The sequence below is a fragment of the Crassostrea angulata genome, chromosome 8, assembly GCF_025612915.1.
Source record: "Crassostrea angulata isolate pt1a10 chromosome 8, ASM2561291v2, whole genome shotgun sequence".
Taxonomy (NCBI): Eukaryota; Metazoa; Mollusca; class Bivalvia; order Ostreida; family Ostreidae; genus Magallana; species Magallana angulata.
Genome location: NC_069118.1, coordinates 1196755 through 1223088, shown reverse-complemented (window position 1 = coordinate 1223088; position 26334 = coordinate 1196755). Strand labels below are relative to the sequence as shown.

Below are 26334 nucleotides of genomic sequence, written 5' to 3'. Positions count from 1 at the left end.
TTCTTTAAATATTTTACATTTTCATCATCGAATGTACATCAATTATATTCAAAACGTTCAACGATAAAAGATTATATACATAAATGATTGTCTTAATAATGAACATTTTTTACACAACAAGTGATGTACATCTTTTAAACTTCATTGAGCATTAAAGATGAACACATTGGGGTGGCTATTATATTACATCGATAATGATCGTATTTGAGAATACAATTATGCCTTAATTTTGTTTGAATGATATTTAAAAAACTTTTCCAAAGGGGAAATACTTAGAAAGCTTTGTAAAATCACTGTAGTTTTTTTTCTTAAAAATATCTAATGACGTAGCGTCCCTTATTTGTATTAGTACTCAGACTTTTCTACATACAAATAGTGTCAGGAAAAAACGACTTCTTGAAAGCTTCTAATCTAGGCAGAGAGTATTTGAGTATTTGAGGAATTTCTAGTATTATAGTGAGAAGTGATATTTCTAATTCCAGGAGTTACATGTATATCTTTCAAATAAGAAGGAACACGATTATTATGAGTTTTGAACATAGTATATAATTTAAAGAGGTCTCGTCTCATTATTAATGGTTCCCATCTTGTTTCCAAATATATAGAGAATTTATTGAAAGACTAAGATTTATACCTGGTTGAAACACCAAAAGAATTCAACATTTTAATGTTTAGTACATTTAATAGAAAAAAACCGAAGAATTGCTGAAGCATTAATGCGTTTTTTTTTAATGTTTTTAATATATCTTGCAAATTTAAGACTTTAAAAGAAATTAAAATTCCTGTACTTGTCTTAACCAATCTTAAATATAATCAAAGAAAGACAATAAACAGAATTTTGCATCATTTATGAGTATTAAAAAGCAATAATTTTGAAACATAGCGACGAACGAGTAAAAAAAAGTCTTTTGGCGTGTTAAAAATATCTCTATTTTGATTAGGCTGAAGCCATTAATTTCATTTTGCGAGATTTCTTTGAGTCAAAGTTATGTAAAAAATTATTGAAGTGTAGAAATGTAACGTTTATATACGTTGACGCCTGAAAAAAAAAATCATTTAATTTTACTATCTCTGCAGTAACTCTTTGGTTTTACAAAAGTTTTAAATTCATTCCTGCTTAAATAAAAATAACTACATAAATTAAAATCTATTTTTTGCTAAAAAACTTCCGCTAAATTCTGCTCGCTAAATTTTTGTTGCAGATGTTCGCGCTCGATCTATTGAACACGCCTCGAGTACAATGCATGAAATTGAAAATTACCAGGGACGTATATATATACTAACATACGTCCCTGAAATTACTATAGCATTAATATTGTCCAACTTAAAAAGGAGTCTCTCCACCAAAGAATGTAAGTGTATAAAATCTTGAATTATATTTGAAATGTAGACAGGTAGAATAGATTAGAAAAGAATAGAATGAATTAAGGTAACTCCATACTCCTAAAATTCTCCGATGAAAGTTGAAAAACAGAACCGATTTCAACTAAATAGATTTAAATTTCATCAATTATTAGAAAAAATATGTACATGTCATCACACTTTTTGAGATGTCAGTTATTAAGCGTATTTTAGCATCAGAAAACCGTACCTCTTTGTGAAAAGTAAAATCTTTTTGGACAGAAACGTGTTTATCGTTTCTGATTTTATTGTCAACTGTGTCAGAAAACTAAAACTACAAATATATTTTAAAATTAATCGTTGGGATATGAAAAATTATAGAATTTTGGCATACATCTGAGAAAAAAATCAGAAAAAGAGTTATTTCCCCTTAGCATAGAAAAAATGTATAAAATATCAAAGATGTATGACATCACAAAACACTGGATCTACTATAATATTAAAAATGGACAGTTGGAATAGAATATAGAATTACTTTCCAAATCAAGGCCTCAATGACATGACATACGAGCTGGCACCCGACGTAACAAATGTTTCTCTTTATGATAAAATTGCTTACTTTTACACAAGAATTGAATAGAAGTTGAAACAAAATGAAAGTTAAGGATGACGTTTACTCAGAATGAAAAAAATTCCACTGATGATAATGAAAAACCAACTATTGTGTGTTATAGACCTTTTATTGTTGTGATATTTTTCATTTTCAAAAAAGTAGGTCAATGACCTACTTTTTGAGTTAATTGCCATTGTATATTTTTGGAAAATTAAAGGAAAATCGCTTAAAATTTTACACTATGATTGAGATTTTCTTAATTGTGAAAATAATTATAATTGCTCAACACTTTTGAAAATGAAATACAATTTATGAATGGCAGTGACACTAAATACATACAAAGCATTAAGTTTTCCTTCACAATTTTTATAAATATTCCAGTCCGAATTTCCTCTATCACTTTTCAAATTCCTACCCATTTTTAATCCAATTTTACAAAAAATTGAATGATGATAATACAAAAACATTGATAGTATTAAACTACTTATATTGATCTTATTCTGTTGGCATATAATTTATATGAGGTCAATGATCAAAATTTTGAGATATGGTGTCTTTTCTCGTTTTTAAGCATATTTCAGTATTTTTTAAATTCATGCCATACGGTTATCATAATGAATAAATGAGGTAAAACTACCAGAAAATATGCAAAATGATCTGGACTAAAATATAAAATCTTAACTTTTAATATTAGAGTACTTCCAGAAATATTTTAGCAGAAAACAAAATCTGCAAAATTTAGTCCGAATTTCCTCTGTTTGGCTAAAAGTCTATTTTTGTTTTGGCATAATTTCATAATATAGTAGAAATATCGAATGTTATGTCAATAATAATTCATTTCACAGATACTTTTTGTGTTTAGAACAAATTTTACTCATGACATTGAACTTTATAACAATCCGAATTTAAGAACTCAAACCCTGAGTAAACAACACCCTTAAATAATACCCATAAAAGGGAAATTCCCATGCTAAAAATAGCATAACGTTTTCAATGATATGTATAAACTATGATATGTAGTAACCAGGTGCATATAAAAATCTGATAGTACTAGTTGCTCGCGTATCTTTTTGGGCATAGTCTCCTTGTATCATATAAAATACCGTAGTAGAGAGTTTGTGACCCAAACAGTACACAGGTACAACCCGGGGTCTGAAAAAGATTGACTTACAAATCCGTTTGTTTTTGTGACATCCTTGTACATGTATATATTTGTCGTTTTGGATCTTAAAACCAAACCGGGAACCAGTTGTTGTTGAATTATCGGCGAAATTAATATTTTATCCGATTTATCTGGCCTTAAATAAAAAGCAATCAAAAATGGTAACCCTGTTAGATCACTTAGATGTATATATAGTCTTAATTAAGCAGCTAATGATAAATTCTATGTAAATGAACAGCAGAATAAAAACTTAAACTTTTGCAAAATATAAGTGCACTGGGATTTTAACAACTAAGAACACAAAACACAATAGCCATACACACAATACCAATATTTATTACATACTTAGTAATAAATACAGGTTTTTGGCATATGTGATACAGATCCGTATCGGCCTCCGGGGCTGATACAGGTTATCAGCCCTCCAGGGCTGATACGGATCCGTATCACACCTCTTTCGGAACTCCTCTGCCTTTTTTCGCTTCGGCATTTTTGCATGTTTACAGACGAAAAATAAAATATTTTCAGAACTTACAGTCGACATTTTTAAGTGCAGTTAAAAACTTCAAATGCTAGCTAATGTTTAAAGCAGTCAACTTTTAAAACCTGATGAAGTTCCGTTTTGTAGCTTCATGTTTGTTAAAGCAAGAAGAACTAATATTTTTATTAAATACATGTACATGTGCAGACTTTTTTCAAATAATATGAATAATCAATTTGTTCATGTTTAATTTTTTTTTAAATTTATTACTAAGTATGTAATAAATATAATAATAGATACCCTTTTCCATATCACAGCTTGTATCAGCCCTCGACCAATATCATCCCTCGGGCATTCGGCCCTCGGGCTGATATTGGAGTCTCGGGCTGATACAAGCTGTGATATGGAAAAGGGTATGTATTATTCTCTCTCTCTCTCTCTCTCTCTCTCTATATATATATATATATATATATATACCAGACTTATTTAGCCTGTCACTATACCCAGTCTTTTAATAATGTGAGTTTAATTTCTTGTAGTACCTGTAGTAATTAATATTTATAAGTATAAGCTACCCTAAGTTATAACATGTAATACCATCTTGACAGCTGTATGTACAGGAATTGACAATTGTTAATTCGCTTATTCACTCAAACAATTTATAAACAATGGTACATGAGGTATTGCATTTAAAGAAAGTTTTACATAATTTTATGATACAACATATTAATATATATACAAGAGTCAGTAATATCATCAAAGCATTAGTAAAAAAGAAAAAAACGAAAGAGAGAAAACGGGCCCCTGGGTCGCAAACTCTCTACTACGTTTTTACAAGAGGACTACACCCAAAAACATGTAGAGACCACCCTAATTCCTTTGATACTTTTAAATATAAATTTAGACTTATTTGTTAATAAGAATACCGGTACTGTGAGAGAGAAAAACAGATTGTAGCTATCAATGTTTATGTATTGGTATTGATATTGACAGGTGTGAGGGACTGCAACACATGTCTGAATCAGTCTTTGTGGCAATGTGTGGGATAGCGGGGATCTCATACCAGGTTGCCATCAGAAGGGAGACCATAGATGTCAAGGAGATGGTGGAGAGACGACTGGTACCTCATGATGGGAGTATTGGGATGGTGAGTGGCAGTTTCAGAGAAGGGTTTAGATTGATTGGATCAGATATTGACTGGATGTTCTGGCTCAACAACCACCGAGTGATCATGGACAAGTCTCAGTCTGAGTATTACAACACAGCCAATACAACCTTGATTCTCTCTGACAGTTCTGAGAGTCCACCAGGATTCACTTTACTACAGTTACTGACAACAACAACGGACAGAAAAGTCCAGTCAGCATGTGTCAGAATGAATAACAGATTCTATATATCTAGTTCTATGTACAGAGAGATAACTTGTTCAGCAGTATTTCCTAATTCTACGGTACATGGACCCTGTGGTAGTGGTAATATAGCAGGGAGATTAGAATATGACAATGCCCATTGTTTTGTTTGTGACTTTTGGCCCCAGTCTGCCTCCTCGTGGATAGACAGATGTCACTCATGGCCTGATCCTGAAGTTGTTCATGACATTGTCAGAAATGGGTGTCACTTTGTAGCAATAGGACACCCATTAGGAACAAATGAAAACCTACAGTGGAGAATTTCTTTTTCTCTGGCAGAATATAAACTTGTGTACTCAATGAACCACAGTCAGTTTTTGATATACGGATTGTTAAAATGTTTTTTAAAAGAAGTGATCAATCAACAATCAGAAGAAACCAATAAACTATTGTGTTCCTATCACATGAAGACAGCCGTTTTTTGGGCAATTCAACAAAACACACTACCTCACTGGTGTCCACAAAATCTCCTGGCTGGTTTTTGGATATGCTTTAAACTTCTCCTTAAATGGGTGTATAAGGGGATCTGTCCAAACTTTTTCATCCCACAAAACAACCTGTTTCTGGCAAAGGTCCATGGCCCAACACAAAACAGATTGTTCTTACAGTTACATGAATTATACAAAAAAGGTATTGCCTGTCTGTTAGGGTGTTCTTCTATCAGGTCCTACATCACTGATATCCTGTATAATCCTAGACTTTTGATTTGTACAAATGAGAATGTGATGAGGCCTGAAGTTGATTTTGATCTAGAACTTCTCGGACAATGTTTGGTAATTGAGATTTCTATCGTAAACTTTCGTAAACTTTCGTCAACTTTTAAAAGCTATGAAAATAGTAGAGCAGTTGGTAAATTCTCCTCTGCATCAGTATCAAGATGCCATTTTACGGAGTTTGTCATCCTCCTTCTTTAAAAATACTGCATTTATATTAAATAACATGTACACTATCGCAGTTGTTAACAAACATGTATACATTGCTAACAAAATATGCTGTCTCATGCTGAAATTAGCTGCCAGGTTTGGATGTATATCCGATATGTTGTACATTGCCATGTATCATTACAAAACACTCAGATACAGGGAAGCTTTGTCTGTTATAGAGATAATAAAAGTCAAGTTAGCACAGCCATATTTGATGTATAATAGACGTGTAGACAGAGAGAGGTATACTGAGGCTGTAGGGGGACAGTCCTGGTCTACAAAGATGAGACAGGCTGTAGCAGAGGATATCATGCTTATTAACACAACCTGTTTTATCAATGAACTTATACCAGAACAACAGTCTTCTCTACAAAACAGACATCCTACATTACATATCCCAGTGTTTGTAATGTTACACTTCCTAGAGTTCTTGTGTTACAGACACATTGATACAACATTATCACAAGCAGCTCTAGATGATCTACAGGTCCTAATCCACCATGATCAGGGACTGTATGTACATGATCTACTCAGAGACATCTCCTGGGAGATCCTGGGGATCTGTCAACAGATCACAGGGAACCTCCAAGCTGCTATATACTCATACCAACAGTCACTCACACAGTATCCATACCACAAAATACAAACAACTACACAGGGGAGAATACAGGATATGGTTCAGTCCACACTACTACAGTAAATAAACACTATGTCTTGATTGGAAAATAAGAACAAATTTATGCTTGGTAAGAGTAATTTCCACACAGAAAAATAATCATGTTCAGGGGAACATTTCCAGATCAACATTATTAGAAACATCAATATCTATATTTGATCAGTGCAAAGTGGTTCAATATCAAGATATGTTGCTACTATTATTGTACATGTGCTTATAATGGTTAATTAAACATCACCCAACTTCTTTTAATTATAAGTTCACATTGAAATGTTATTCTGAATTATTTCAGTGATCCTCAAATTTTAACTCAATGCTAGATAGTTTAATAATTTATTAATGTTTTTGTTGCATTACTTAACAAAAACCTATAAATAATATAGCGATTCCCATTGTATTATATGTATTTATCACATGTTTATCCCAATATACGGTGGATATCACTCATGGGATAAATTTTTGATATTCCACTGTGTGTTCTTACGCCAAGTGACGTCATAGTTAATCATTACGTAGGTTTAGATGGTTGATTGACGTAGAATGAAAAAGTCAATAATTAATTCAGTTGAGGGGTGTTGAGATATAAATTTGAAACATTTTATGCTGTTTCAGTTATTTGTCAGGAATTCATAAAAAAAATGTTCGAAAATGAATGTCTGTTTGTTAAACTTCAAGGAACTTTTTTTCAATGCGTAACGTTGTTGACGTGTTGTAAATAATGTGTTGTGCGGCTCACAATCACAATTTTTACAGGAAAAGTTTGGATTAACAAAATACTTGGTAAAACATGTGATAAAAAGAATCTCTCATGATTTGCAATGGTATATGATTTTTATCCAACTCGTTGTGTGTTTTCCATCCCCTCGCCAAGGCTCGGGGATAGAAAACACACAACTCGTTGGATAAAAATCATATACCATCGCAAATCATGAGAGATCCTATATTTATAACATAATATTTACATATTCAAAGAATCGTCGCCATTCTTTAAAAATCCACTTTATTTTATTTGTGGTTTTTTTTTTGCCAACGATGAAAAATTAGTTTTTAACTACCAGTACATGTAGTTTAAACCGGTTTGTTTGCTTTCGAATGTACAAACCTTAAGTTTCAAATGCATTGTTAATGTCAACTCTAACACCTAAAATAAATATTGTAAAATCATTTATTGCTGTCTTTCTAAAAATATTTTTGATGATGAATTTGCATCAATTTTGTGTTCATGAATAAAACTTTTGCACAGACCGCATGAACTGACCTCTGACTTCCAAATATTGTACATACATGTACATGTACATGTACATGTCAACCTTCACCACAGGTACCTGACGTTATATATTTTTCTCAAAATTAAAATATAGGCCTATACCCTATATCTACATTGTATAATGAATTATTTGATATAGGGTATCGTATTTTTATTTTGAGAAAAATATACAACATCAGGTGCCTGTGACTGTTACATATAATTCTTCTATGTAATGCATTGATGGACAATAACAATGAAGTTATCCTACTTCTTTAATGTAAAAAGTAAAAAAAAAAAATTAGACAAAAGGAGAAAGTGGGGTCTATAAAAACAATAAAAATGATTTAATGTTCATAGATGAATGCTGATTGTGAATATTTTTTCTACAAATAATTATTGCTAGTTTTATAACCTTAGAACAAGAGGCCAAAGGGCCATATCGCTCACCTGAGCAACAATATACAGTTGTTGACTGGGTTCATCAGTTGATCTTGTCTGACCAGCTTGCAAACTGTTGCCAAAGGCTGAAGGTCTTGGGCAACAGTTTGCGAGCCGGTCCAACAGATCAACTCTTGCCCAAGACACTGTCAACAACTGTTTTGTTATACCCGTACTAATTTAATAACTCATTTTTCGCAGAATGTAGCGTCACCGGACAACAGTTTTTTTTAACAGTCGATTTTAACAGTTCATATCTAACAGTTCCAGTCCAACAGTCGATTTTAACAAATCAAATACAACAGTTCCAGTCCAACAGTCAAACTGCTGGAGTTTTTTTCGTATAAAGTTTTATAGGGGTATAACAATAGCCATTCAAATAAGCATTACAGTATCAAATTTAAAATATCTTGAAACCTTAACAATCTATCTTGCACAAACAGTTAAAAAATTTATCCACATATTACTGTGATAAATATGAAACCCCTTTTGTTGTGTTAGTATTTAAGAGAAGACTCTTCTCAGAATTTTTAACCCCCCCCCCCCCCCCATCCCTTGTGATCCCATTTTTCTCAAGGGAATAATGTTTTGGAATCTGCACAGCCTGTGTTTTCACACAAGTTCCAGCATTTTTCTTTATATATTCCTATGTAAAAAGTTAATATTTTCATTTTCCATCTAATAATTTGATAAGAAAAATGTGAAACTAGTCTTATCTTTTGCGTTTGTCAGAAATTCTGTCTCAAAGACTGATACCCTCTGTAAAATGTTTTCTAGATCCAAAATTGTCATCACAAATTATCTTGAGGTCAAAGGCTTGAATGACAACTCCAGTACTGGTAACACATTAAGTTATATAGATCTCCTTTATTTTACAATCAAAACGTTCAAAAGGATATGCAGAGGGCTACATGAAACAAGCTATTAATTATCACATGAAGCCCCTTATGTTGTTTCAGTATTTGTAAGATTTTATTTTATAGTCAAAACGTTCAAAAGGATAAGCAGAGGGCTACATGAAACAAGCTTCTAATTTTCACATGATAACAAAGAGCCCTTCTCAACACAGACCATAGATTACCATACAGATTGTGCTACACAGTCATTCTTTTGTCGTTGAGTCCGGTTTCTTTCGACCTTTGCCTCGAGCAGCTCGCTGGGCAGCAAATTCTTCCTTGAAATCTGCATGGTAATCCCCGGGAATAAAAAAAGACACGAGCCTCTAATCATCTAGGCAGTCAAACCATTCACAAAGATGACAACTTGTACCTTAATCATGTTCTATCTGAAGTATTCAGTCATACTCACAAATACAGCGATGTATATAATGAAAAATTATCCACTGTTCTATGTGTAGAAAATTTAGAATCAATGTTTAAATAAGTAATGATATGTACAGATTGTTTTTCCATCCAATGGAATGTCTCAAAATTTTGTTATAATTATATAAATAGCTCATATTTGTCTGTTTTCAAACTTTAAAAATACTTTCTTCTGTTGTCAGAAAAACAAAATATGTTAAACATATGTTACAACCTTTTCATGGAAATATACAGCAATTTTATGAATGCATGGATCTAGAAAAGGGGGTTGAAGTAATGGGGTTAAATTAGAATTATCACAGTACCCTTATCTGGAAACAATGTATGATCTCTGTGTGGAATTACCCGAATCATGATTGAAAATAAAACTATGTTTCAACCTGTTTAAGGAAAATGTAACAATTCATACCTGAACAGGCCATGCTCCCTGAGTCTGACCAGTAACAGTGAGGCCTCTGGGTGTTTAGGGTAGTAGTTTATGATTTCCGGATCTTTGTATTTGGGCATACACTTTTTTGTAAAGGTCCGTGCTTGCTCTGTCCCTATTTTGTATTTTTCCTTTGGACTTTAGATTTTAACACCTTTTGTTATCCTAACATGTCATGTAGTTGTGGTATTATGTATTATGTGGTATGTAATTTTGGTATTATGGTTGCCTTCGCATATATGAAATCGTTCTGCCTGTCTTACGTGCTGAGCGAATTTACTCCTACCATCTTTTTATTGATGATTGAAAAAAGATTTTAAAAAATTGTTGATTTTAACGAAAAGGTGCTTTTTGATAAAGAAGATGGGGGAATAAGATGGCGCAACTGTCCATTTGGTATAGTGGGTCATCTCTCCACATTTTTGTTGATTAAAATCGGTTTAAATTCCATTAAACCGCATTTAGACTATGACAAAAATATGGAGCTCAGACCCACTCTATAAAAGAAAAGGCATTGAAATTTTAAAAATGACAGTATTTGGAGGTTTTGACATGCATACGCCAGTTTAAATCAACCTATTGCAAGTAATTAAAATATTTAAGGGTTACAAACCGATGTTACGTTAATTATACATTGTTTTCAATTATTCTTTTAAAAAGTATAAGATTTAATTATGTTTTAATTTTGCAGTATCTAATCATTCCTCATATGGGCATTTTACACGCCTTATTCACCCATCTTCTTTTTGTACGCTCTGTGAACGATAACACATAATTGCCAAAAAAAACCCAAAAACAAAATAAGAAAAAAAAAAACAAAAAACAAAACATATTTAACATTTCTTACACTAATGACATGACTATCAATTATGTTATAATTTATAAACAAATCAAATATAAGTAAAGTTTTAAGTTTTAAATTAATACCTGTTTTGGCTTCAATAAGAATAACAACATATTCGATGAAATCTATTTCTGCTCAAATAACTTCCGACTGAGTCAGTAGAGACAACCTGTTCGAAGTTAAAGTACAGAGGGGTTTTCAACAGGGCGAGCGCTTGCAAATATTTGCGTTTTGTGTAGGGAATTTTAACAATAAGCGCTCGCGCTCTGTTGAACAGGCCTCGGGTACAATGGATGGAATTGATAATTACCAGTCTAAAAATAGCTTTAATATTGTTCACCTTAAAATGGAGTCTCTCCACCAAGGAATGTAAGTGTATAAAATCTTATATTATATTTTAAATGTAAACAGGTAGAATATATTAGAAAAGAATAGAATAATTTTCGATTTAATATAAGAAATAAATAATATCTGACAGAATAGAATATCCTGACCAGTATAGAATAATTTTCCAAATCAAGGCCTCAATGACAAGACATAGCTGGCACCCGACGTTACAAATATTTATCTTTATGATAAAATTATTCACTTTTACAATATTGCACTATTCCTTACTGGTCATAAGAATTGAATAGAAGTTGAAACAAAATGAAAGTTAAACAATACCCATAAAAGGGAAATTACCATGCTTAAATCAGCATAACGTTTTCATTGATATATAATAACCAGGTGCATATAAAATCCTACAGTACTAATTGCTCCTGTATCTTTTTGGACATTGTCTTCTTGTATTATATAAAATACCGTAGTACACTTAGAGAGTTTGCGACCCAAACAGTACACAGGTACAACCCGGGGTCTGAAAAAGATTGACTTACAAATCCGTTTGTTTTTGTGACATCCTTGTACATGTATATATTTGTCATTTTGGATCTTAAAACCAAACCGGGAACCAGCTGTTGTTGAATTATCGGTGAAATTAATATTTTATCGATTTATCTGGCCTTGAATAAAAAGCAATCGAAAATGATAACCCGGTTAGATCACTTAGATGTATATATAGTCTTAATTAAGCAGATAATGATAAATTCTATGTGTAAATGTCAGCAGCAGAATAAAAACTTAAACTTTTGCAGAATATAAGTGGGATATTAACAACTGAGAACATGAAACACAATAGCCATATACACAATACCCATATTAGCAACTAAAATTATTATGACAGACCCGTTTAGTCTGTCACTATACCCAGTTTTTTAATAATGTGAGTTTAATTTCTTGTAGTACCTGTTGTAATTAATATTCATAAGTATATAAGCTACCCGAAGTTATAACATGTAATACCATCTTGACAGCTGTATGTACACGAATTGACAATTGTTAATTCGCTTATTCACTCAAACAATTCATATACAATGGTACATGAGGTATTGAATTTAAAGAAAGTTTTACGTAATTTTATAATACAACATATTAATACAAGAGTCAGTAAAAAAGAAAAAAACGAAAGAGAGAAAACGGGCCCCTGGGTCGCAAACTCTCTACTACGTTTTTACAAGAGGACTACGCCCAAAGACATGTAGAGACCACCCTAATTCCTTTGATACTTTTAAATCTAAATTTAGACCTAATGAATAAATAAGCTATTTGTTAATAAGAATACTGTGAAAGAGAAAAACAGATTGTAGCTGTCAATGTTTATGTATTGGTATTGTTATTGACAGGTGTGAGGGACTGCAGCACATGTCTGAGTCAGTGTTTGTGGGAATGTGTGGGATAGTGGGGACCTCACAACAGGTGGCTATCAGAAGGGAGACCATAGATGTCAAGGAGATGGTGGAGAGACGACTGGCACCTCATGATGGGAGTATTGGGATGTTGAGTGGCAGTTACAGAGAAGGGTTCAGATTGATTGGATCAGATATTGACTGTATGTTCTGGCTAAACAACCACCGAGTGATCATGGACAAGTCTCAGTCTGAGTATTACAACACAGTCAATACAATCTTGATTCTCTCTGACAGTTCTGAGAGTCCACCAGGATTCACTCTACTTCAGTTACTGACACCAACAACATACAGAGAAGTCCAATCAGCATGTGTCAGAATGAATGACAGAGTCTATATATCAAGTTCTATATGGAGACAGTTAACTTGTTCTGTAGTATTTCCTAATTCTACTGTACATGGTCCCTGTGGTAGTGGTATTATAGCAGGGAGATTAGAATACGACAATGCCTGGTGTTTTGTTAGTGACTTTTGGCCTCAGTCTGCCTCCTCATGGATAGACAGATGTCACTCATGGCCTGATTCTGAAGTTGTTCATGACATTGTCAGAAATGGGTGTCACTTTGTAGCAATAGGACACCCATTAGGAACAAATGAAAACCTACAGTGGAGAATTTCTTTTTCTCTGGCAGAATATAAACTTGTGAATTCAATGAACCAGAGTCAGTTTTTGATATACGGATTGTTAAAAATTTTCTTAAAAGAAGTAATCAATCAACAATCAGAAGAAACCAATAAACTACTGTGTTCCTATCACATGAAGACAACCGTTTTTTGGGCGATTCAACAAAACACACTAACTCACTGGTGTCCACAAAATCTCCTGGCTGGTTTCTGGGTCTGCTTTAAACTCCTCCTTAAATGGGTGCATGAAGGGATCTGTCCAAACTTTTTCATCCCACAAAACAACCTGTTTCTGGCAAAGGTCCGTGGCCCAACACAAAATAGATTGTTCCTACAGTTACACGAATTGTACAAGAAAGGTCTGGCCTGTCTGTTACAGAGTTCCTCTATCAGGTTCTATATCATTGGTGTCCTGTACAATCCTAGGCTTTCAATTTGTACAAATGAGATTGTAATGAGGTATGAAGTTGATTTTGATCTGGAACTTGTCAAACATTTTTTTTCTTTTAATATTGATACCACAGACCTCCGTCCCCTTTTACAAGCTATAAAAATAGTAGAGCAGTTGGTAAATTCTCCTCTGCATCAGTATCAAGATGCCATTTTACGGGAATTGTCATCATCCATCTTTAAAAATGCTGCATTTATATTACATAACATGTACACTATGGCAGTTGTTAACAAACATGTATACATTGCTAACAAAATATGCTGTCTCATGCTGAAATTAGCTGCCAGGTTTGGATGTGTATCCAATATGTTGTACATTGCCATGTATCATTACAAGACACTCAGATACAGGGAAGCTTTATCTGTTATAGAGATGACAAAGGTCAAGTTAGCACAGCAATATCTGATGTATAATGGACGTGTAGACAGAGTGAGGTATACTGAGGCTGTAGGGGGACAGTCCTGGTCTACAAAGATGAGACAGGCTGTAGCATGGGATATAGAACTTGATAACGAAATCTGTTATATCAATGAACTTATACCAGAACAAGAGTCTGCTCTACAGAACATGTGGCCTGTATTAAATATTCCATTATTTGTAATGTTACACTTCCTTGAGTTCTTGTGTTACAGACACATAGATACAACATTATCACAAGCAGCTCTAGATGAGCTACAGGTCCTAGTCCACCATGATCAGGGACTGTATGTACCTGACCTATACAGAGACATTTCCTGGGAGATCCTGGGGATCTGTCAACAGATCACAGGGAACCTCCAGGCCGCTCTATACTCATACCAACAGTCACTCACACAGTATTCATGGAACCAAATACAAACTGCTACACAGAGGAGAATACAGGATATGGTTCAGTCCACACTACTACAGTAAATAAACACTATGTCTTGATTGGAAAATAAGAATAAATTAATGCTGGGTATGAGTAATTCCCACACAGAAAAATAATCATGTTCAGGGGAACATCTCCAGATTAATATTACTAGAAACATCAATATTTATATTTGATCAGTGCAAAGTGGTTCAATATCAAGATATGTTGCTTCTATTATTGTACATGTGCTTATGGTTAATTAAACATCACCCAACTTCTTTTAATTATAAGTTCACATTGAAATGTTATTCTGAATCATGTTAGTGATCCTCAAATGTTAACTCAATGCTAGATAGTTTAATAATTTTATTAATGTTTTTGTTGCAGTACTTAACAAAAACCTATAAATAATAAAGCGATTCCCATTGTATTACATGTATTTATAACATAATATTTACATATTAAATGAATCGCCATTCTTTAAAAATCCACTTTATTTTTTTTATTTTTTTTTGCCAACGATGAAATATTAGTTTTAACTACATGGAGTTAAATCGGTTTGTTTGCCTTCGAATGTACAAACCTTAAGTTTCAAATGCATTGTTAATGTCAACTCTAACACCTAAAATAAATATTGTAAAATCATTTGTTGCTGTCTTTCTAAAAATATTTTTGATGATGAATTTGCATCAATTTTGTGTTCATGAATAAAACTTTTGCACAGACCATATGAACTGTATTCTGACTTCCAAATATTGAACTTGCATGTACATGTCAACCTTCACCACAGGCACCTGACGTTATATATTTTTCTCAAAACTAAAATATAGGCCTATACCCTATATCTACATTGTATAATGTATTATTTGATATAGGGTATCGGTATACATTTTTATTATGAGAAAAATATACAACATCAGGTGTCTGTGACTGTTACATATAGTTCTTCTATGTAATGCATTGATGAACAGTAACAAAGAAGTTATCCTACTTCTTTAATGTAAAAAGTAAAAAAAAAAAATTAGACAAAAGGAGAAAGTGATGTCTATAAAAACAATAAAAATGATTTAATGTTGATAGATGAATGCTGATTGTGAATATTTTTTCTACAAATAATTATTGCTAGTTTTATAACCTTAGAACACGAGGCCAAAGGTCCATATTGCTCATTTGAGCAACAATCATAGTTGTTGACTGGGTTCAAAGGCAACAGTTGATCTGTCTGACCAGCTCGCAAACTGTTGCCCAAGGCTGAAAGTCGCAGGCAACAGTTTGCGAGCCGGTCCAACAGATCAACTGTTGCTCGAGACACAGTCAACAACTGTTTTGTTATACCCCTACTTATTTAATAACTCTTTTTCGCAGAATGTGACGTCACCGGTCAACAGTCTTTTTTAACAGTCCATTTTAACTGTTCAAATCCAACAGTCATAATGCTGGACTTTTTTTTCGCATAGAGTTATATAGTAACTGTTTTACAGGGGTATAACAATAGCTAATCAAATAAGCATTACTGTATCAAATTCAAAATATCTTGAAACCTTAACAGTCTACCTTGCACAAACAGTTGAACAATTTATCTACATATTTCTCTGGTAAACGTGAAGCTCCTTTTGTTGTGTTAGTATTCAGGAAAAGATTTTTCTCCAAATTTTTAACCCCCACCCCCCTCTTGTAATCCCACTTTTCTCAAGGGAAAAATGTTATGGAATCTGCACAGCCTGTGTTTTCACACAAGTTCCAGCATTTTTCTTTATATATTCCTATGTAAAAAGTTAATATTTTCATTTTCCATCTAATAATTTGATAAAAAATAAGTGAAACTAGTCTTATCTTTTGCGTTTGTCAGAAATTCCATCTCAAAGACTAATACCCTTTGTAAAATGTTTTCTAGATACAAATAGATCCAAAATTATCTTGAGGGCATAGGCTTGAATGACAACTCCAGTATTGGTAACACATTAAGTTATATAGATCTCCTTTATTTTACAATCAAAACGTTCAAAAGGATATGCAGAGGGCTACATGAAACAAGCTATTAATTATAACACGAAGCCCCTTATGTTGTTTCAGTATTTGTAAGATTTTATTTTATAGTCAAAACGTTCAAAAGGAAAAGCAGAGGGCTACGTGAAACAAGTTTCAAATTATCACATGATAACAAAGAACCGTTCTCAACACAGACCATAGTTTACTATACAGATTATGCTACAGAGTTATTCTTTTGTCGTTGAGTCTGGTTTCTTTCGACCTTTGCCTCGAGCAGCTCGCTGGGCAGCAAATTCTTCCTTGAAATCTGCATGGTAATCCCTGGGAATAAAAAAAGAACAAAAGCCTCTAATCATCTAGTCAGTCAAACCATTCATACAGATGACAACTTGTAACTCAATCCTGTTCCATCTGAAGTTTTCAGAGTCAGACCCACAAATACAGTCATATAGTACTTGAGGGAGGTATATAATTTCAAAAGATCAACTGTTCTTTACATATAAAAAATATAAGATCAATGTTTGAATAAGTAATGACATGTACAAATTGTTTTTCCATCCAATGGAATGTCTTAAAAATTTGTTATAATTGTATTATTATCTCATATTTGTCCGTTTTCAGCTGTGTTTTCAAACTTGAAAAATATTTGCATCTGTTATCTGATACACAAATTATGATATTTACATTTCCATTAAATTCTGTGATCTTTAATTTTGTGATGTTTAAATGCCTCTAAATCCAACAACTTATCACTGCATATTAATTTACAAGTAAAGTACATATTATAAGTAGTTCTCAAACAGTGATATCGATCTCTATGTTGTCGGTTAAAAAATATATTTTATACATATTGTCAAAACACTATGTTTTACAATTATTCAACAAAAAAGTTGATTTCAATGTTAAGCAAAATTTCAAGAGTTATTTTCCATGGATTATACATGTACATGTATTTTCATGCTCATTGATCTCAACAGTCAGATGATTACCAGTTTAAACCGCTTTTATAAAACAGCTGTTCTTGCTGTTACTTATTTACTCCCTCCGTGATATGCAATTTGTATTGATTTATCTTAGTAAATACCAGTAATTGATTTCATCAGTAGGGAATGTAAATATAAGTATTGAATGATTTATTTTTGACGTCGTTATTCAATTTGTCTACTCAACTGATGGCATTTATTGACACGACGATGTCAAAAATAAATCATTCAATGCTATATCAGTCATAATTTTATGTTGCAACATTTTCATGGAAAACTGCAGCTATCCTCTGAATGCATGGATCTAGAGAAGGGAGGGTGGGGGTGGGGGGGGGGTGTCAGAGGGGGTTAATTGGAGTTATCCCAGGACCCCCACCTGGAAACAAGGTATGATCTCTGCATGGAATTACCCGAATCATGATTGAAAATAAATCTCTATGTTGCAACATTTTTAACGTAAAATGTAACAATTCATACCTGAATAGCCCATGCTCCCTGAGTCGGACCAGTAAAAGTGAGGCCTCTGGGTGTTTAGGGTAGTAGTTTATGATTTCCGGATCTTTGTATTTGGGCATACTCTTGAACTCGTTGATGATGCGGGTCGCCGTGTAGGTCTTCTCTCTGGTGTACTCCCCGAAAATCCTGGCCGACAGATGGGCCATCCTCCGAGCGTACCTGGACATCTCGCCCTGAAGATGAGGGAGAAAATTCAAAGTTCATCTAGACATTGAATGCTTATTTTTTGGAAGTTGTTAGTCGTATAACACACTACGCCTAATTGCAGACAAATTGAATACCGAGCATTGCATGGTGTGTTATAGTACATGTATATGACAAAATCCAAAAATAAGCATTCGTTGCTTCATATATTTATATTCATATTAATGTTTATATGTATGAAATATTTGTGCATTGTTGCGTTAAAGACATTATATGCTCTTTGTCAGGGATATGAAACATACATGGAACAGCCATGTTAACAAGTTTAAAACATGCCAGAAACATTGCCATGAATATTTTGTTATTAGTGAATACGTATGATTAAACGATTATGTTTCATATAATTCAGTGCATATCACATATATATCACATATATATTATGTGAGTTTGAACTTTTCATTTAATCTTACAATAATAAATATACTCAAAACGTGTGATGATGTTTAAACTTGTGCTCATGCAAAGTTACTGGTTACAGGAAATTGAACGTCACGGAGTTCCAATGCAAACATAAGGGAAAATGTACACTGAATGTAAATACATCTATTTAAAAACTGGATTTTTGGTATGATGGGATATTCTGATTTCAGTCTTTAACATTGTTTATTATTATACGTTTATGTTAAATACTGAAATCTGATTGGTTTAGATGCAGTTGATAATCCGTTCTATTACCCTCAGCGTTAGCAACACACTTGGCAACGGGTAACAAATTGTTACATGCGCGTAAATTATGCGCGTACGGTTCGCCATGGATTCACGTCATTTCTAAATGAAATTGTAAAAAATCTCTAAAATTAAGACATTAAGTATAATAAAATAAATAGTGCCTGTTTGGGAGGATAACAGTTGAAATTGTACGGGGTGTCAATTTCAGCTGTTTGCGTCGACAATGGTTTCTTCGGGGTGTCAATTTCAACTGTTACCCTCCCAAACAGGCACTATTTATACCGAGCGCAGCGAGAGGCGGGCAAAGCCCGCCTCGCGAAGAGAGGATTAATGGTAACACGTATATATGAGAAAATCAGTGAAAAATAAAAGTTGAATCAGGGGTACTAAGGCCAAAAAAAATTTCTTCCAGCCCTGGGCGCCGCCATATTGGCAGCCATTTTGTTTTTTTAAAAGTTAGTTCGATCATTGATTGACTAGTACTTATCGATGTTTATTACCCCTAAACTCGATTAAAATTTTCAAGTGTTTCAATAAAAGGTAGTTTGAATTAAAAGAAATAAAGAGGACACCAGATAAGTTTCAATAGTGCTTCAATCAAGAAACACGACTAATTCTATGTATATCTTATCAAATTATCGGATGGTAAATAAAAACATTAACATCAAGGAACCGATCTTTTAGATACTGAATAAAATATTCAATTTTATTACTGCGGCATTCACATGAATTAAATTGATAAACAATATAAGAAGAAATATAAAAAAGTTCGGAATAACGTAACACTCTTCGGCTATTTCCGAAGACAAAACGTGTACGTTTTACGTCTGAAACATGACGTCATAATGCAGACTGAGCACGTGACGGTTAGTTAAAATTTGGCTTAAATGATTTGAGAAGGCAACTAGGCGGATCCTTCTGTGTGCGTTTCAAACCAATTTTGTTCTACAAAAATCAAACTACACTGTGTTAAATCTGCGCTCGGTCCAACGGTCACACCGTTTACATATTATAATGTTTTTTTTTCTTAGTCTCATTTGCAACACTCACATAAAATTCAGATTTTGAATTAAAAATCTTAAAGTAAATCATGTGGAATCTATAATTATTAATACATGTGACTTGGATTTTGTAGCATTCATTGTTATTTACAATCACCATGTATACTCTGTCCCAAGATATTTTGGATTCAGATTTTGCACGATTACTAGATATTTATACATATCACTGAGTTTTTATAGATCACCGTGTGTTATACTGTAATTGAAGTGCTCAAATCAAAAACCTGAAAAATTTGTTCGTAAAAATCAAACCAAGTCTACAGATTGAATGAACTTCAGAACATGAAGGTTTGTACTTACCTCGTGTTTTTGTTACGGCAATCGTATCATTAATGTCACATTGCGAACGAAGGAAGCCAAGTCCTCAGTGTCAAATTGGTTCCTTATTTTCAGCGCCTATCGGACACGTTGTTAAAACGCACATGCAACGAAGTTTCTAGGGTTGGACCGAATTGGTTTTAGTTTTAGCTTCTACATTTTATTTCCGATATATACAAAGCTTTTCTCTCTCGCTCAGTCGCTGGTATTTTTTTGAACTATCGAGAAAAAAAATTGTATACCAATGCTACAGCGTTATTTCGGTAACCTGACCAGTGCTGACTGAGTAAGTTTAATCGCATTCTTACTACAAACCTGCCAATATGTATATTTTTTAAAAAATAGGATGACTAACGCTAAAACTTTATAATTTAGATTTGTTACTTAAATCTGAAACTTAAGTAAGAAGCGAACTTAGTACTAGAACGAAATTTACCACAACTCTGCTTATTTTAGATAACTTAGGCGTCGGAACGGGGGGGGGGGGTAAGCCCCCCCCCCCCCCCCACATAATTTTTGCAAAGTTAGACATAACTATCGGGCACGTAGCATCAGGGAGGGCTCACCTCCCCCTTTTTTCTCGCAACAAACATCATTTTTCTTAAATTAACATATGAAATAAGGCCCCCCCCCCCCCCACTTTTTTGGGGAGTATGTAAAAATTGAAATGAAAATGAAAACAAGGAAATAAAGTGACATTGAAGATTGAAGTACGCCCCCCCCCCCCCCCCCCCCCCCCCACACACACACACACACAGACACAAGGATTAGGGATTTCATTTTTGCTTGTCAAGATTTCTGATGATAAGTCTACCCCCCCCCCCCCCCAACTTTCAATTTGCTTCTTCCAACACACCACTGGATGATAACAGAGTGATAGGTTGATTAATGGTTCTAAGACTTTATTTTGTGTGTGTATAATGGCTTCAGATCATAAATACAACTAGAATGAAAAAGTCCAGATTTTCTGTTTTGAGCCCCCCTCCCACTTCAAGTTTGAATTCAAAACCAAAAATAGAAAGTCTAGGTAGATTTCGCATTGCAAACGACATGAAAAGTACCTGGTTGATAACATTGAAAAATTGTGTCCTGAGTACTTCTGAATTAAGGAAAGATAAAGATGTAAACATTTCCAATCATAAAATTTCCATAAGTTCTAGCTTTTTAAAAAGCTAAGAAAGTCAGCCAGTGGAATATCAATTTTAGGTAAAAAGTGAATACCCTATACCAATGGACATTCTTCCAATACGACTATGCGCAGTTTGACCTAGAAACTGACCAGTTTCATAATATGTACAAATTTCTCTAACACAAACTGTCTAATTTCTTCCAAGAGTTCCAATTTACGCAAGCACAAGCACAATTGAAATTTCATCATAACTAAATAACAAAATTATTTTCGTTCATGTTAATTACTCCATGTAAAGATAAATAAAGTGTCATTGAAGAAATCTTAAATTTCAGTTGTACTCCTATGCAGGTTTGAGTTTTATCATTAAAATTTGTCAAAAAGTGACCTGGGACAGACTATAGCACTGCTGCAGTATACTCTGTTGTAAGTTTCTGTTTCCACCACTTTTTGCAAAAAGGTCAACCTCATTCATTCACGAGGAGGAATAAAGACCAGTTTCCTTTTTTGAAATACCCCTGTAGCTTGTCAGGTTTCATTACAAAGCCAAAAATAAAAGTCTATAGGGATTTTACATTGCAAGTTGATGATAATGTTGAAAATTTGTGTGAGGGGTCCAGAAAATGTCCAAATCAAACGATTTTCTCATTATAAATCCCTGTATGAAAAGTATTCATTCCTGTGATTGCTATGAATTCTCTCGGGTTCAAGAGATAAAGTATGGAAGACACTATCGTAGAATTTTTTGCCATATTGATTATAATTATTTTCCACTTCCAGGAATGAAATAAGAAAATCAACAAAAAATGATTAAAAACAGTAATTTGGGCGACCCTTTATAAAGCTCAGTGAGAAGAGCATTGTTTTTTTTTTAAAGAGATTAAAGGGTCTTTGGTTGGTTTGAGCCTACTTGTGGTAATTTTTCCAATCAAATAACACATTTAATACTTATTGATATAAATTCATATGCCAATGCTTTAATTCAGGTACTAAAAATTATGTTGACTATGTTAAAATAACTGTTCTAAATCAAAATCTATTAGAGTCTTGGATAAGTAGGTACTTCAAGGTATCCAAAAAAAGGTGATACATTTTTAACGGTGCGATCACTGAGGCAAGCATAGCAGGAACTACTAGATATATATAATAGCTGTTATCTGGCTCCCATCTAACGGTGTGATCACTGAGGCAAGCATAGCAGGAACTACTAGATAATAGTTGTCATCCGGCTCCATCCAAAACAACATTGCTCTCTTTCAAATACTACAACCCATAACCCAACCCCCTACCCTATCCAGAGTTGGCAACTAAAATTTTTGTTTAAAATTGCCAGTGGCCCTGTATGACATGCCTTATTTATAAATTCTATAGGGTTGGATTTAAATAGTAAAACTATATGGTGCAAATAGGAGGTAAAATACATGTATGATGAAAAGTTAGTGAATGAAAAATAGTAGACTATATATTGGCTAGAGATTCTGGCTATTTTCAGTTTACTTGTACAGACACTTGTTTTTACATAATAAAGAATTTAACTGTGTATTATATGGTAGGGAGAGATCTTTTTATTACAAGAAAAGAATTATAACATCAGTTGCCTGCAGTGTCTTAGGCCACATGTCTTTTAATATTCTGTTGTAAAGGAGTGATCTTAAACTGGGTGAAAATCAGATAAAGATAAAAGTCCCTGATTCAGAGTTAGAATTAGGGTGAGTAATATCATATACATTGTACATGCCTACAACTGATTTGCTTTCTTCATTGTACTCACAGATTCTGCTATTTGAATTTTTATAATTAGCCTATCGTTTCTTCCTTTTTAGCACTGACTGTTGATAATGGGTTCTATCATGATGGATAATTCACAAGAATAAATGACCAGGAAACAAAATGAATGGGAAAGTGATCCCGGGAACGCCTATCGCTGTGGACTTCTGGAAGACGCGGGAATGTCCCAACGCCAGGCTGTTTTTTCTGACGCATCTCCATGGCGACCACATTGTGGGGCTGTCCTCCTCATGGCAACACAAAATCTACTGCTCCGAAGTTACTGGCAAATTACTGGTGGAGAGGTACGACATTGATGCGTCCCTGATCAGCCCGTTAGAAACGGGGTGCAGCCATATTCTGTACATCGACTCCGACCAGATAGAACAGATGTCGGTAACTGTGATAGATGCCCACCACTGTCCAGGCAGTGTCATGTTCCTCTTTGAAGGCTATTTTGGTAAAATCTTGTACACTGGTGATTTTCGTTTTGACTCGGAAATGAAAGATGATCCTATGATGAGAAACCTTCTCCATGCAGATACATTATACCTAGACAATACATACAACTCTCCAAAATGCGTGTTTCCATCTCGAGAGGAAAGTTTTAAGCAAATGATAGAAATCATTCAAAGCCATGAAGACTTTCATATCAAGATTGGATTGAGGAACCTTGGGAAGGAAGACTTGCTTGTGAAAATAGCAGTGGATCTGAATGAGTGGATCAAGGTTCCCCCGTCCTTCTTCCAGCTGGCTGAGCTCCTGGATCTTCCAGATGTATTCATCACAGGGGAAACAGATGCCCGGATAGAAGTCGTCCCATTCTACTCCATCTCCAATAAAAATATAGAGCGATGGAACAAAGAATGTCCTACCATTGCTCTCCTGCCTACCTCCCTGTACACAGGATTAGAAATGAGTCCGTTCTGTAACCAGGAAAATGTTTATATTGTACCTTACTCAGATCACAGCTCATTTGATGAGCTCATTGAGTTTGTCAAACTCATCAAACCAGGCTGCATATATCCCATTGTGTGTGGGGAGACTAGGGGGCCATTTGGATCCAGTATATCCGATCGAGCTAATATCTCTGTGTTCGAGCCTTACCTTTGTAATAAGCAAGGAAGGAATAATGAGATTCCAGAGAGTGTCAAAAGATGGATGTATGGAAATCGAACTGCTTTGAAACCTGCCAAAGTTTTGAACAAAAAGCTATTCGCCTTGGCAAGAAAAAGATCATCGCAAAACTTCAAAAGAGGAGTTCATTTCGATGATTCCATGGAAGAGTTTTCAGAGCCAAAGAAAAAAAAGACTAAATACCTGAAAGACAAACAACTAGCATCAGACTCAAACATTGATGGAAAATCCACAGAACAGCTTCATGGAAATGTCAGGGAAAATTCAGGATCAGAGGTGGGTGGAAAATCTTCACCAAAAAATAAACCACTGGCTGCTGTAGATAACCGAACTGGAGAAAATGTACAAAAGGAATTTTCCAAGAAAGATAACTGTGGAAAGAGTTCAGATGAGGAAATTCCACAGTATATGGAAAGAGTGGAAGAAAAAAGAGAAAGTCCTGCCAAAGAAGATCACCAGGGAACGCATAAAACAAACTTACAGCAGAAAGATGTTGGTGTTAATAGTGTAAATAAAGGTGCTGATAAAAATTCTCAAGGTCAGAAAAGACCCTCCATTAAAAATTTTATTCAGTATGTGTTGGACACGGATTTTGTAAAATCAAGCCACACGGACAGTGAGGGTAATCCGATGGACAGGAATGGAGGATCCTGCCCAGATCCTGGAATGCCCTGCAGGATGGAGAGAAAGATGGGTCTGCTCCGAGTGATCCCTCTATCATCCAACAAGCCTCAGGAAAATTACAGATCAGGGAAGAAACAAGGGTCCTCGTGTAGTTCTGTTTGTCGGCCATTGTTAAATGTGAAACCATTGTGAACAAGTACATGTGTACCTACATAATAGTTTGTGTGTAGTCTGCTGATCATCAATGTAGTGTCTTATTTATGTTTTAGATTAAGTTATGAAAATATTTTTAAGATACAGAATCTATTTTTTATAAATGTTTTTATACTAGTTTTAATTCAAATGTGTTCAATAGAAAAGCTCAGTAAAAACTGTATAAATGTTACATATGTGTATTATCGCCAAGTTAAGTCATATTTTTTTTTAATTAAAAATATCTATTCATTGAACAATTGTGGTATTTATGGCCTTCTTCATTCACTCCCTAGTTTGTATACATCCGTGAGACGTATCAAAAAGCAGGAAGTGGAGAGAGGTTCCAATTTTAATTGTGAAATGACTTTCAAATTCTGTGTAACGGGATGGGAGAAATAATGACGGACCAGACCGGGTTTCGAACCCGGTCCCCCTGAATCTCTAGTCAGGTGCTCTACCAACTGAGCTATCTGGCGCCGGTATTCGAACCGGTCTGACCGTCACATTCCTCCCCCCTTAAATGATCTTCGCCCTCAAAGATCACCCCAGACTCTTCCCCTGGCAGGAGTTAACCTGTCAGTTCCAGGGGTTGGTCACGGCACCAAATGTAACGGGATGGGAGAAATAATGACGGACCAGACCGGGTTTCGAACCCGGGCCCCCTGAATCTCTAGTCAGGTGCTCTACCAACTGAGCTATCTGGCGCCGGTATTCGAACCGGTCTGACCGTCACATTTGTAAAGTTATCTCCCTTTGGTTGTAACAATAATTTTTTTCCATAATATCCTTTGCGAAAATTTCTCGCTCACGAATAAAAGTTGTTTTACAGTAATAGTATCAACATAATTTCTCCTGTTCATTCACTCTGTAGATATGGGTCTTCATCTTTATCCACGTTACCCTAAAATGACTGCATAGAAGTTGATTTTAAAATGTCAACAAATTACAAAATTTTAAACTGATATACCATATCAGCTTTAATACAGCTGCTACAGGAATTATGAAATAACACTCAATCCAATTAAATTTTACTGTAAATTCCATATAAAACGTTAGGAATTGATATCTGCATATAATCGCGAGAAGCAGTCCTTACAGATTTTAATAAAATCTTTTTCAGACAGTTTTTAGCTATATGAAATAAAAAAAAAAATTTGTGCTCG

The 26334-nt window shown here is 34.2% G+C and overlaps 3 protein-coding genes and 1 pseudogene across 4 annotated transcripts; 3 read left to right on the top strand and 1 right to left on the bottom strand.

The window, feature by feature from the left end:
• Positions 1 to 4272: 4272 nt before the first annotated feature.
• Positions 4273 to 7838, top strand: LOC128159131 (uncharacterized; annotated as a pseudogene).
• Positions 7839 to 11204: 3366 nt separating this feature from the next.
• On the top strand, positions 11205 to 16406 carry LOC128159990 (uncharacterized). The gene is made up of 2 exons (XM_052823229.1): positions 11205 to 11254; positions 12610 to 16406. The coding sequence occupies exons 1-2, from the start codon at positions 11232 to 11234 to the stop codon at positions 14636 to 14638; spliced, it is 2052 nt and encodes a 683-aa protein (XP_052679189.1). The 5' UTR covers positions 11205 to 11231; the 3' UTR covers positions 14639 to 16406.
• Positions 16407 to 16545: 139 nt separating this feature from the next.
• On the bottom strand, positions 16546 to 20441 carry LOC128159991 (28S ribosomal protein S33, mitochondrial-like). Its single transcript, XM_052823232.1, has 3 exons — positions 20302 to 20441; positions 18029 to 18240; positions 16546 to 16889 (listed from the first exon to the last, which is right to left on the bottom strand). Exons 2-3 carry the CDS (start codon positions 18232 to 18234, stop codon positions 16796 to 16798), a joined length of 300 nt encoding a protein of 99 aa, XP_052679192.1. The 5' UTR covers positions 18235 to 18240; positions 20302 to 20441; the 3' UTR covers positions 16546 to 16795.
• A 59-nt stretch (positions 20442 to 20500) lies between these two features.
• On the top strand, positions 20501 to 25428 carry LOC128159989 (5' exonuclease Apollo-like). Of its 2 annotated transcripts, none has more exons than XM_052823227.1 (2): positions 20501 to 20605; positions 23272 to 25428. In XM_052823227.1, exon 2 carries the CDS (start codon positions 23339 to 23341, stop codon positions 25166 to 25168), a length of 1830 nt encoding a protein of 609 aa, XP_052679187.1. In that variant the 5' UTR covers positions 20501 to 20605; positions 23272 to 23338; the 3' UTR covers positions 25169 to 25428. The 2 variants fall into 2 exon arrangements, with proteins under 2 accessions (XP_052679187.1, XP_052679188.1); XM_052823228.1 differs by lacking the exon at positions 20501 to 20605 and adding an exon at positions 23061 to 23157.
• The last annotated feature ends 906 nt before the right edge of the window (positions 25429 to 26334 follow it).

Excerpts from the sequence above, each read along its gene's own strand:
- LOC128159990 (XM_052823229.1), top strand. The coding sequence starts at position 11,232 with ATGGAGTCTCTCCACCAAGGAAT. Across the intron at positions 11,255-12,609 it reads GAGTCTCTCCACCAAGGAAT|GTGTGAGGGACTGCAGCACA; the intron begins GTAAGTGTATAA and ends TGTTATTGACAG.
- LOC128159991 (XM_052823232.1), bottom strand. The coding sequence starts at position 18,234 with ATGTCCAGGTACGCTCGGAGGATGGCCCATCTGTCGGCCAGGATTTTC. Across the intron at positions 16,890-18,028 it reads AGGGAGCATGGGCTATTCAG|GGATTACCATGCAGATTTCA; the intron begins GTATGAATTGTT and ends TTTTATTCCCAG.
- LOC128159989 (XM_052823227.1), top strand. The coding sequence starts at position 23,339 with ATGAATGGGAAAGTGATCCCGGGAACGCCTATCGCTGTGGACTTCTGG.